Below are 13555 nucleotides of genomic sequence, written 5' to 3'. Positions count from 1 at the left end.
AATCTGCAAAATGAGCTGGAGAAGGACATGACAAGCAAATTCAGTGTCCTTGCCAAGAAAGCCCCCCACAGGGTCATGATGTATCAGGCTGGACTGAAAGGATTAAGTAACAACAAACTGGAACTCAGATTGAGTGGTTTGGACATGTTCACATAGCTAATGAGTAGCAGAAGCAGGCAATGAACTCAGGTCTTCTTTACTTAGCTCCAAATAAAGTCCTGAAGGCTATCATGTCACTTTTCAATAACTACAACAAAACATTTCATAACCTCGTTCAACTTTGCGAAGTTCTTCATGAAAACCGCTCATGTGACCCTCATAACAGCTCTGTGATAGGTGCCAGTAATACCTTCCTCATTTTACAGATGAAGAAACTAAGGTCAAGATTGAATGACTTGCCCAGAACCACACAACTAGTCTGAAAAATATTTGAGAACCTACTATGTGCAATGGGCTGGGGAGGCATATAAAGACAAAAAAGATAAAAAAAATCAACAAGAAATTATTAAGCTCCTACTATGTGTCAGTCATATTGCAAAGTCCAAAAGTGAACTGGCAATATCCTTAAGGACCATACATTCTGTCACTATTCTTGTCTTTCTCCCCTTCCAAGATTAAGTTAAGGATGTAATAAATATAATACCAATTAGAATATACGTGCATTAGAGGAATACAAAGTATTTTGAGACCAGATGCTCTTGTTGGTTCTTCCAACAAAGGCAGTCAGGGAAACCTCCTGGACTTAATCATAATATTTATCTTACAGGGTTGTAATGAAAGTCAAATGAGCTAATGCATACAAAGTGCCATAAAAATGTTGGTTATTTTTAAATATATGGATAGAGGTCCATCAAACTTTTAGTGTTAGTGGTTGGCATCTGTATTAAGCATTGTCAATGTCATTTCCCTCTTCTTCCTCACATTCCTAACCTAAGGCTGATCTTTCATTGTGTATGAGAGCAAAAAAAACCTCAGGCCAACTTAGCAAGGCTCTTCCTATATCCTTATCGACTTAAAAAACAAAAAAAATACTAGAGAGCAGATCTTGAAAGTATTTTTCCCTTTCAGCTCTTTCTACCCACCTCCAACCTAAACCCTTAAGATCTTCTGGGAACACTTGTCAGTAGTGGTAAAGAAAAAGGCTAAAAAATGCAGTTAGTAGGCCTGAGGTTGAATTCTGGCTGTGATCCTATTTGTATGACTCTCTGAACCTCATTCCTCATTTGCAAATGAGGACTTATACTCCTCACTTTCCAGATATTTTTGTCACAAATGTGTTTTGTAAACCTTAATCTCTTTATATATGTGAGCTATTCTAATTGAAAGGCTAACTGAAAGAGGTTCAAATTGTTGTTCAGACATTCACAGGTGTGTCCCATTCTCTATGACCCATGGATCTTACCAACCCAGACCCTTCTATCCTTCATTATCTCCCAAAGTCTACCCGGGCTCATGTTCGTTGCTTCCAAGACACTATTCACCTCATCCACTGCTTCTCCTTTTCCTTTTGCCTTCAGTCTTTCCCAATATCAGAATCTTTTTCCAATTTGTCCCATCTTTTCATTATGTCACCAAAGTATTTAAGCATCACCTCCCAGTGAACAACCTGAATTAATTTTCTTAAATATTAATTTAAGTATCTCCCTGTTGTCCAAGGGACTCTCAAAAGTCAAGTGTAGATTCTAAGGAGTTCACTTTTCTTTGTAGTCCAACTTTCACAGCCATAGTTTGCTATTGGAAAACCCAGCATTTTAATTATATGGATCTTTGTCAGCAAGGTGATGTCTCTGCTTGTTAGTATGCTGTCCCAATTTGTCATGGTTTTTTTCCCAAGGAACAAATGTCTTAATTTCATGGCCATATTTGCTATTTGCAAGAGCAAAGACTATAAAATCTTACACCACTTCCATATCTTCTCCCTCAATTTGCCAAAAAATGATGGAACTGGTTGCCAAGCTCTTTGTTATTTTGATGTTAAATTTCAAACTAATTTTTACATTCTCTTCTTTAATCCCAATAAAACACTTCTTGACCCTTCTTGTATAGGTTCCTCAGGAGACAAGTAAGATAATCTGGTATTCCCATTTTTTTGAGGATTTAACATATTTTGTTGTGATTCACAACAAATCTTAGGAAAGTTTAAGCACTAATCTCTACCTCAGCCTCCTTTTCTTTTTTATATTGATATTTTACTTTATTTTATTTTTCCAGTTACATGATATGAAAGTTTTTCAGTATTCATCCACTTGCATACTTATAAATTACACATTTTTCTTCCATCCTCTCTTCTCCCCTCCCTTCAGTGGAAAATAGTCTAGTGAATTAGTACTGGTACATTTTTGTTTAACATGTTTACATATTAGTTATTTTAAAATTAGGACTAAGGAAAAGGAACAAAACCATGGAATATGAAGGAAAAAATGTAAGATAAATTTTTAAAATGTGAACATAGTGTTCATTTAGATTCTTTTTGTTTTTGTTTGTTTTGTTTTTTTTGTCTGGATGAGGATGGCATTGTCCATAATAGGTCTCTCAGGTTAGTCCTAGCTCTCCGAACTGATGAGAGGAGCTGCAGCCATCATAGTTGATGAATCACAATATTGTTTTATTGTGTACAATAGTCTCTTGGTTCTGCTTCATTCACTCAGCATTAGTTCATGTAATTCTTTCCAAGCTTTTCTAGAATATGGCCATTCATGGTTTCTTATAGAACAATACTAGTCCATAACATTCATATGCCCTAATTTATTCAGCCATTCCCAAATTGATGGGCGTCCCCTCAATTCCCAATTCTTTGCCACCTCAAAAAAGAGCTGCTACAAATATTTTGGAACATGTGGGACTTTCCCCATTTTTTATGATTTCTTGTGGATATAAACCTAGTATTTGTATTATTAAGTCAAAGGGTATAATCAGTTTTATTGTTCTTTGGGCTCAGTTCCATATTGCTCTCCAGAATGATTGTCAGCCTCCTTTTCTACAGGATTTTACATATTCTTTGTAAATAAAAGGTGCTTAATAAATTTGTCTGGATATTAGAACACTGAGCAATTTGATGAGGAAGGACAAGAAGACATGGCACAGGGGATGACTTGATTCCCTTCATTCCTGTGTATTTTAACTTTTTGGAAAACTCAAGAGGCTTAGTAATAGATGGTCAAATACGAATGCATTTTACCAAGGGAATTTAATTTTAGGATTTCATTTCTTCCTTTTCCCTCCATTAACTCCATGTCTTGAATAAAATCCTTGAGTTAAGTGAATTTCAAAAGGACCAGTCTCTAATGTTTGGCCAAAATCCCATCCCTCTAGCTTAGTACAATGGCCTCAACTCCTCTCCTTGTTCAGAGAATCTCCTTTTGGAATAGCAACACCACATCTTACTCTTAATTCTCAAGTAGTTCCCTGTGCTTTGAAATACTCTCACTACTTCTGCCACAAAAGGATGGCCTCCTCAGTGTTCCTCTTTGCCAATTTCCAAAGGAATGATGGGATATATTGAAAGGAGACATGGAAAGGCATCAGAGATCATAGGATCATAGGATCAAAAGTTTAGAGCAGGAAGTCTCAAGAGATCACCAAGTTCCGTTTCTGAGAATGCTGAAGCCAAGAGAGGATAAACGGCATGTCCCAAATCACAGAGGTTGGTTGTAGAGCCTGGTTTTGACCCCAGACCCTTTTCTTACCAAAACCAATCTTTCCATTGTACAATGTTGTTCAGTCAATCAATCATGTTTAACTTTTCATGATCCATTATGGGGTTTCTTGAAAAAGATACTAGAGTGGTTTGTCATTTCCTTCTCCACTTAGTTTACAGATGAGGAAACTGAGGTAGACAGGATGACGGTCACACATCTAGTAAGTTTCTGAGGCCAGATTTGAACTCAGATCTTCCTGATTCCAGGTCCAGCTTTCTAACCACTGAATCATCTAGCTGCCTATGCAGCTAGTTACTAGTTACTCATGTGATTATAGACAAGTCACTTAGCTATTCTATGCCAAAATTTCCTAATCTGTAAAATGGGTACAATAGCTATAGTACTCAATTTATGATTAAGGGGTACTGATAATATTGAAAGTGGTTGAGAAGGTTCATTCAACCTCAACTGGAATTGATGAGGAGCCAGGAACATCTTGGGCAAATCTCCCTGCCACTCAAAGGTGGAAAGAATAAAAACCTGAAGCATATACAGGGGAAACTGAAGGGAAGGAAATTTATATTATAACCAATGGATTGTGGGAGTGGCAGAGTAATAGGATTAAAGGGAGTCGTTTGAAAATTTGTTTTAGAGTGCAATTATGTCTCTTCTTCCATAATTAATGTCCCTTCCCTTTGATGCCTACTCTAGGGCCATCCAATCCCCCCCTTACCCCTATGTTGAATCCATACCTTATTATCTGGAAAACATTCAGAGGAAGAAAAGAAATTCTTCAGTTTGATAGTATACTTGGGAGGACTAGGACACACCACCTGGGAATTTTACTGGAGCCGTAAGGTCCCAAGCAAAATGTTGGAAGTTGTCTCTCTTGGCTTGTTTGAAAAATAAACTAGGCGAAATCAGAGGAGGTGTAGAGGTCACCCTGGGCTTCCCTTTGGGGATTCTGGACTGTACTGGATGTGAGGGAAGGCATCCCCCCTTTCAAATTCCTCATCTTTAGATTTCAGGCATCTCCCTCTTCTCTTGATGCACCGAGACCACAGGGACCTTCCTGCCTTTTTTTTGAAGGCTGAAGATTTTATATGGTGATATGTCAAACTGATTGTCCCGAGGCAGAGTTTGGTTTTCCCGTGTTTAAACTCTTCCCTACTAACCCTTCTCTGTACCCACTTCTGATAGGTTTCTACATCCTCCATTAACTTTTGTTAATCAGCTTTCTGCAATAAATGGAGATAAAGAAAGAATGGAGTTGCAAATTGAACTTCAACAGCTCTAATGGTCCAAAGCAGAGAATTTAGAGATTTCCGAGGACCTTGAGAGTGCCTCTCATGTTTAATATGGTACATTAAACCAAGTTTCAATAAATGTTTCCTTAAGGTCAGGAGATCACAAAATACTGAAACCAGAATCTTAGAGATAAGACCAACTACTTCAAAATTGAGAATCACAAAGGAGAAATGACTTGTCCAAGCTTAGATAGAGATTCAGTGACAGAGCTAGGGCTAGAGACCCACCCCGACCCCAGGCCAGTCACTCTTCCCACTTTCTCCTACTTCTCTATCAATATGTAAAACAACAGGCAGGAATAGATCAATGACTGTTTATCATTTTTGGTTTGTAATTTTCTCATACCTCCACTGTAGAAATGGATCATTTTGGTGGAGGGAGTGTTTTATTCCTGCAGAACTCACAAAGAAGTTTGCCTTAACCTTTTTTTTAAAAAAAGTAAAGGAACTATGGAGTAGCCGGGTGGGAGGAGACAACTTAGATCTGGACCAGGTCTTATTCTGACATTAACTTTGTGATTCTTTGGACCTTAGCTTCTTCATTTGTACAATGAGGGAATGAGATTAGGTGATCTCCAGATTTAACTTTCTGTGATCCAGTTCAGGTGGGTGGAGTGCCAAGAAGGGAAAGTAAGAATAAGAAAGCCTATCCTTAAAAAATACTTGGAATTTAGGGCATCTACCATTCTCCAAGATCTTTCAAAGTCACATTCACCAGATCCATTGGTAACCTAGGATGTTTCCTGAAGCTGGAGCAAGTCACTCAGCTCAATGAAGATTTCTAGGTAGCATCTTACTATCTCCCTATTTATTTGGGGGCTTCAGTTTCCTGTTTTTCATCTTGGTTCTGTCCTTTCCAATTCAAAGACTATTTTCCTTGGCAGAGAAGAAAAATAAACTAATTGTAGAGAAGCTCTTCTTTCTGCTATATGTACTCTCTAGGTGATGGGTCTACCCCTGCACTGATTCTCTCCTTTTTTCTTGGTATAGCTTATTCTGAGTTTCAATATTCTTGGCTTGATTCTTGCCACACTTCTTCATTCCTTACTCAGGTTCTCCTGATTCCAGGGCAGGTGCTCCATCCACTGCACCACCTAGCTGCCCCTTCCCCTGCCTTCTTGCTGATAGGTCAATGGGTCTGGTTTTTTAAAGTGCTTGTGAAGCTTACCTACTTTTCTTCACATGAATTTCTTCTCTGATAATACCTAGACATGAGATGTGTCCATTTCATTCATTTAATCTTATTTCTTTTCATCATCAGATTTCATCAAAAGACTTGAAATATTTTAAATCTTAAACTTTGTCTTCTAGAGTTGATGGTGTTAAATAAACCTTTAATAGATATTATCTCATTTGATTATCACAACAACCCTGCCAGCTAGGTACTATTATTATCCTTATTTTACAGAATAGGAAACTGAGACAGACAAGTGACTTCCCTTTGGTCACACAGATCTGAACCTAGGATTTCTTGAATCCAAGCCCAGCTCTATCCAATGAGCTACCCAGCTGCCATTGGAAGTGGAGTTACATACATCAATCAGAAAGTTTCCTAAGCCAGTGAAATTATAAGCCTGGTCTCCAACCCTAAGTTCATGATGTTTCAAAAGATTTGTGATTTCTCCAGTGTGGGCAGTCTTTCCACTGAAAAAGCATTCTTCCATGTCTTCAGAGAGTTTACCTGGGTTTTTACAGCTAAAACTATTTACATTAGGGTCCACTCCTCTGAGATATGCTTCTCTGGACTTAGTTAGATGTTCCCAGATGCCAATCTATGAGTAGACCCGTGATTAAAGACTTATCACCATGGAGGAGGGAATAATGGAGCTTGAAGCCTTTCATCAGAGTTTTCAAGAATTCAGGATTACATATCTGCATAACCATTGAGTTATCTGAATAAGGTTTTAGTTTTAGGTTCCCATTATTAGGCTATTTTGTTATAATTTTCTTTTTCCTACAGCAATGTGTGGAAAAGGCAGAGATTGGAAATTCTGACTAAATTATGAATATTTCAATTAAGTGGGACCCAGTCCCCCGAGGTTTTCTTTGCATAAGCTAAGAAGACTACTTGCTTAAAAAAGAATCTTTCAAATTAGGCAGTAAGGTGGTGCAATTAATAAAACTTGTTAGATCTTGGGTCAGATAGACCTGAGTTCAAATTTGACCTCATTCATTTACTAGCCATGTACTTGGGCAAGTCATTTAATTGCTGTTTTCCTCAGTTTCTTCAACTCTAAAATAGGTATAGTAATGGCGCCTACCCACATGGTTATGATGGGGAAATGAAATGTTAACTGTAAAGGGTTTAACATAATTCCCAGCACCCTTTAGCTGTTTAGTAAATAATCATTCTCTTCCCCTTCCTATGCATACTATCTTTTCTATATTTCTATTTTTCTATTTCTATATTTCTATTCTGCCTAGCAAACTCAGTCTTAGAATCATAGAATGAGAAGTTTGGAATGTCAGAGCTAGAAGGGACCTTGAAAGATGAGCCAATCTGCTTTCCATACTTACAGATGAGGAAACTGAGACCCAGAGAAAATTAACTTGCCTGGGATAATTCTTTGCCTTAGAATCAAAGGAATAGGGAATGGACCCTTTAACAGACTACGGTAGGAAACTTTTGGTGAGGTGATTCCTTCCACTAATGGTAATTCCTTCCACTTGTACGAATACAAGTTGCCATCTTCTTTGTAGAAGAAGTTAACATCTTAGACAATTTCTTAGAATACAAAGAAATTAAGTGACTTGTCCAAGCTTACACAGCTGATTCATGCCATAGGTAAGATTTGAACCCAATTCTGTCTTTTAAGGACAGGTTTCTGTCAATTATACAACCCTTCCTTGTCACTTTAAGTTAAATATAAGCACATATAGTCTTTAATTTATGTGTATTTGCATACATACCAAGATGTTTCAAGTTAGTTGAAAAGTTATTTTAAATGGTACAAAATGAACATAAAGGTAAAACAGGTGACCTCAAAGTTGTTAGGAGATAGGAAGGAGGAGGGAAAGCTATGAAGGTAGTCTGGTGAGCTGTTAGGAAGCATGTAAGCAATGGAAATAAATAGGAAACTGGGATTCCATTGATAAAAATGCAACTTGCAAGCATCCATTTCAGAAATACTCATCATTGCAGCTGCCAAGACAGATGTCCTCTCTTGTGAAAGGAGCTTAAGATTCTAAACAGCTCATTTGTTCCCTTTATAAAAAGGGAGACATCCCCCCACACTGTGTATTAACTATTTCATTTGAGATCACTGCCGTGAAAATTGTTGTCAGGTTATATGTTTTTGGTCTTTAATAAGCTGTAATATGCAGGTTCTCATGATAAATGGATCATAAATCATAGAATGTCAGAAATGAAAAGGATCAGTTTAATCAGAGGATGTGAGATCAATGACCTAGGAAATGATGGTCAACCCAAGTTCTCTCACTCTATCATCAAAATCATCACTTCATTTTACAAATGACAAATGATGAAGTCCAGAAAGTAGCAAGGGTACAGGATAGTTTGTGGTCAAGCTGAGACACATGAGATCCTGACTCCAGATCCATCACTGTTGCCTCCATAGCAGTGACTGATCGCTGATTGGCCATAAATAAATCCCCCAAACCTAGAAGCATAACTGAATTAAACATTTCCTAATTAGGATTGTCACAGTCTAAGTGAAGCTAATAAATCAGCCCAGGATCCTTCTTCCCTTGGACAACTGGGTGATTCAGTAGAGACAGTGGTTAGCCTGGAATCAGGAAGACCCAAGTTCAAATCTTACTAGCTTTATAACCCTGGGTTTGCTTATTTCCTTAGTACCTATCTTGTCACAATCAAATGAGATATTTGTAAAGTTCTAAGTACAGTGTCAGAAACCCATTATAGGCACTTTAAAACGTTAATGCTCTTCCTTTTGCTTCTGAACCAACCTTCAGTTCTCTCTGTGCATCTGTGCTCTTGCACTCAAATAAGAGAATAGTCATTAGCTTTAGGTCACTCTAACTTGGGGAGAACTTTGAGAAGGTGATATCTGAAATTTGTCTCATGTCAGCTCTGATCTCCCTTCTCTTTGCTGACCTTTTTTAGTTTCCTTCCTCTCTTCAAGGTTGGGTGGAATCAAAACTTTTTTTTTTAGGTTTTTGCAAGGCAAATGGGGTTTAGCAGCTTGCCCAAGGCCACACAGCTAGGTAATTATTAAGTGTTTGAGACCGGATTTGAACTCAGGTACTCCTGACTCCAGGGCCAGTGCTTTATCCACTACGCCACCTAGCCAGCCCGGAATCAAAACTTTAATGAAGTAAAGGTCATTTTTTTGAGAGGCAATCAGGGACTTGCCCAGGGTCATACAACTAGTAAGTGTCTGAGACTGGATTTGAACTCAAGTCCTCTTGACTCCAGAATGGATATTCTATCCACTGCCCTCCTAGTTGCCCTTCAAAGGACATTTCTGAAGTTTGATTTAGAGCCAGCAATTGATTTGTTAAAGGGTACTCTTAGCATGAGTTTGAGACCTCTTATTCTCATAAGCCAATGTTTGCAGAATTCCAAACCTCTGCAAAAGATGAGCCACAGCCTCTAGTTCCTAAGATAGCTGACTAGTGCATGGAAATAGCTCCCCCATTCTGAACTAAGCACTGGTTTTCTATTGATATTCCTTGTCTCCAGATTTATTCTAGACAGTGTCCTAGGACCAGACATTAATAAATATTTTCTTAATTTTATATAGTATATATTGACTCCACCAGAACCTTAGTTTTATTAATGTTATTAGTTTTATAAAAAGGTTAAATATGAAATATATAGAGAAGGGTTTTTTCATTGTCAACAATCCAGTTCATCTTAATCTCTAAAAATGCTCTTAGATTTATACTAGTAGATAATCTAGGTATTAATCTACAGCTAAAGATTAACTTCTGAGATATAACCCTCATAGGCTGATTATGCTTCTTGGTATAAACCACAACGGGCCCCTCATTGTTATGGGTAATGGATTTAAAGTTGGAGCTGAAAGAGACTCTAGAAATCATCCTAGCCAAACCCCCAGCTTTGATTTTTTATTTTTCCCTTTAAACAAAGAGGTCTTAACCTGGGTCTATGAACATTTTAAAGATAGGCTAACATATAATTTGTTTTTCTACATATATTTTATTTTGTACATCTAAAATATTATTCTAAGAAAGAGATTTTAGACTCCACCAAACTGCCGCAACAATCAATGACACCAAAGAAAATGGCTTAAGAATCCTTGATCTAAACTGCATTGAATGTTTGAATCATACAATTTATTTTTTTAGAATTTTTATTTAAGGGATAATGGGGTTAAGTGACTTGCCCAAGGTCACACAGCTAGGCAATTATTAAGTGTCTGAGACCAGATTTGAATTCAGGTCCTCCTGACACCAGTGCTGGTTCTCTATCCAGTGTGCCAGCTAGCTGCCCCATACAATTTATTCTGGAGTCTCCCCTCTCCATCACTGTCCATATCTAGTCAGTCACCGAGGCTTGTCCATTCACCTCTAGGACATTTTTCACATCCATTCTTCCATTTCTGTGTCATCACCCTATACAGGGCCTTATGACTACCTGCCCCTATTCCCTTCTTTCTTAATCTTTACACTGCTATAGTATTACCCCACCCCCAAATCATCCTTCAACCTGCCAGAATCTTCCTTATACATATAGACCTAAGCACATCCTGTTTGCCCTCAAAATAACTTCAGTGACTCCTAACTCAAGTTCAACCTTCTTTGTCTGGTTTGCTAAATGCCACCTCATTGAGAAGTGCCCCATGCCTTTCCAGGGTAAACCCATGTTGTCCCATTTTATAAACACCAGACTCCTTGGCCCTAAGCAATCCCTCAGCCTTCCTATCATCACACTTCTCATCATTATAAGTATTCCCTCACATCAATCAGTCAACAAAAATTTATAAAATATTTATTAAATGTCAAATACTGGGAAGACAAATCCAATATGAAATGTCCAATAGATATCTAGTGATCTGTGGCTACAGTCAAAGGAGAGACAAGAGATGAGAGTTAAAAATATGGGAACTGATGGGGCAAGAGAGACAGAGCCAGTCATTATTAATCAGTCCAGATGAGGCAACCTCCCACCCCCATTCCCACTCCCCTACCTATTTCAGTTGCTCTGACATGTAGACTTTGCCAAATTCTCCCTTTTCTCCCCCTGCAAACTTTGCTTATGGCTTAAAAGATGATGGCTCAGCTTTTCCACTGAAGTAAATAACGATGTCAGTTTTCCTACAAAATTCCAGTCAGCAGAGACCTTTTTGTATCATACTAGAATGATGTGACAGCTTCAGAATTAGTCATTTTTATGTAGACTTTAGGAAATAAAGTAAAGAAAAGTACCATACTGGGGAATTCAGTGAGCTCTATCTTGAATCAAAGGCTGATAAGTGTGCCTGAATTTGCAACTAATCCATGCTGGGGTTTTTTTAAATATCTTAAGAGAGATGGATGGAATCCACATGAAATTGGGTTTTTTTGACTTTTTTTCCCCTTCCAAATTCAGACTTGAAGGTGTGACTCAGAGGCCCCAGATAATTTTCAATTAAGTTAAGTGCAATCACACTTAACCCTAAAGTGGCCATAAATCTATCATTACAAAGTGGGATGTGTGTCTAAGTCGACTCACTCAGGAAAAAAGGGTCAATTCCTCTCTGAAACAAAGGAATGGTTTATAGGTTATGGTACTTTTGTTGCACAGACAGAGTTATTAGGAAGGATGCCTGACAAGAAGTTAGAGAAAAGGGGGTGGCCAGGTGGTGCAGTGGATAGAGCACTGCCCTGGAATCAGGAGGACCTGAGTTCAAATTTGACCTCAGACACTTAATAATTACCTAGCTGTGTGGCCTTGGGCAAGCCACATAACCCCATTGCTTTGCAAAAACCTAAAAAAAAAAAGTTAGAGAGAAAAATTGAAACAAAACCACACAAATTAACCAGCTTACAAAGATGTCTTATTAGCCTACCCTACATAGGAAGCAAAAATAAACAAAACTAGGAAATTGTTTTTAAAATTATCTGGACTCAAATCAGCATGAACAAGGGCTAAATTTCTATTAGTAAGAGTCCCCCAAAGGACCAGAGAAGTGAGCAAATACATTTTTCCAGGGATTAGGTTTTGGGTAAATTGAATACTAATACCCTTGATATGGGCATCAGAAAGTAAACAGATTGGATCACGTTTCCAAAGAAACCAGAGCTATTCATACTACTCTTTTCCCTTTACTAAGGTGAATTTCAGGTCTTTATTTTCTAGTGATTCCAGGTTGATGTCAACTGAACCTATTATTGGTCAGATTGTAGTTTTCCCTTTTTCTTTACTGACTAGGATTTTTAAAAAATGGGTCTGTCACCTTGGAAGATGAAATGTAATACAGATAAAAATGTAAAATCCTAACTGGATTCCAAAAAAACAACTATGGAAGTATTGGACAAGAGAATTATGACTAGATGGGGTTCATAAGAAAAAGATCTTGAGGATTTCAATGAATCGCCAATTCACTATGAATCAATAGTGTGTCATGGCAGCCAGAGGAGTCAATGTGGTTTGGGCTATTTAATATAGATGCAATTTTCAGTGCAAAGAACGTACTTTTATGTTCTACTGAGCCACAGCTAGGATGCTGTATTCCATGTCAGATAACAAATTTGGGGGAAGACACTGTCATACTGAAGTATTAGGAGAAAAAGCTAACTATAACGGCAATGAGCTAGCCTTCACCCAGAGAAGACTTAGAGGTGACAATACTGCTATTTTTAAACATTTAAAGGGCTGAAATTAAAGTCGGTGGTCTTGCTGCTTGGCCCCTAGCAATGAAAGCTGTCCACAAATGGAATAGTCTTCCTCAACAGGTAATGAGTTCACCATCCCTGGAAGTTTTAGATTAGAATTTGAATGATTATTGTGCAGGGCTGTTGCAATAAATCCTGTGGTTCATGTCTGGCTTGGGCTAATGACCTCTGAAGTCCCAACTAGCTCTAAGCATTCATTATACCGAATTGCTGTGAATTTGACAACCATCATTCTCTCTCTCTCTCTCTCTCTCTCTCTCTCTCTCTCTCTCTCTCTCTCTCTCTCTCTCAGCACAAGCACTGTACTCCTGCAGCCCTAGAGATGTATTATTCTGAGCAGGAAGCAGGACCCCGAGGAAGTCTCTACACGGCTATTAACCACTTAACTCAAGCCAAGAAAACCATCCCCGAACTGCCTTCACCGTGGTTACCAGTAATTAATGCTTTGAAGGAAGCAGAGAAAGCTAAAGATGAGCCGCCCATTTCTCAGCAGTAAGAGACCCAGGGCAGAAACCAGATGCAACAGGATTGGAATTTTTAGGGTAGATGTAATCATTTAAGTATTAAAAGCATTGTATATGCCCTTCTTTCCCCCCCCCCCCCCACCCTTTTTAGTCAATTCCAATGAATTTTGAGTGAAATCTGGAGGAAATGTCTTGTTCCCTCCCTACCCCCAATCACAAAGAGAGGGGAAGATGTTGAGGGGACATCTCATAAACCCCGTCCATGAACCCTCCTTCTCCATCCCTCCTGTTTGAACCAACATGAAAGTGGGTCTCCCTTCCTTAT

At 38.3% G+C, this 13555-nt stretch overlaps 1 protein-coding gene across 1 annotated transcript in view; it reads left to right on the top strand.

Moving 5' to 3' along the window:
* Nucleotides 1–13262, top strand: part of CALY (calcyon neuron specific vesicular protein) — a 31755-nt gene extending 18493 nt beyond the window's left edge. The window contains exon 4 of the mRNA XM_074236326.1: nt 13059–13262. Within this exon, the coding sequence (XP_074092427.1) occupies nt 13059–13262 (204 nt within the window). The remainder of the gene's footprint in view (nt 1–13058) is intronic.
* The last annotated feature ends 293 nt before the right edge of the window (nt 13263–13555 follow it).

The sequence above is a fragment of the Macrotis lagotis genome, chromosome 4 (assembly GCF_037893015.1).
Source record: "Macrotis lagotis isolate mMagLag1 chromosome 4, bilby.v1.9.chrom.fasta, whole genome shotgun sequence".
Taxonomy (NCBI): Eukaryota; Metazoa; Chordata; class Mammalia; order Peramelemorphia; family Peramelidae; genus Macrotis; species Macrotis lagotis.
The sequence above is the reverse complement of the archived record's forward strand: the minus strand, read 5'-3'. Positions and strand labels throughout refer to the sequence as shown.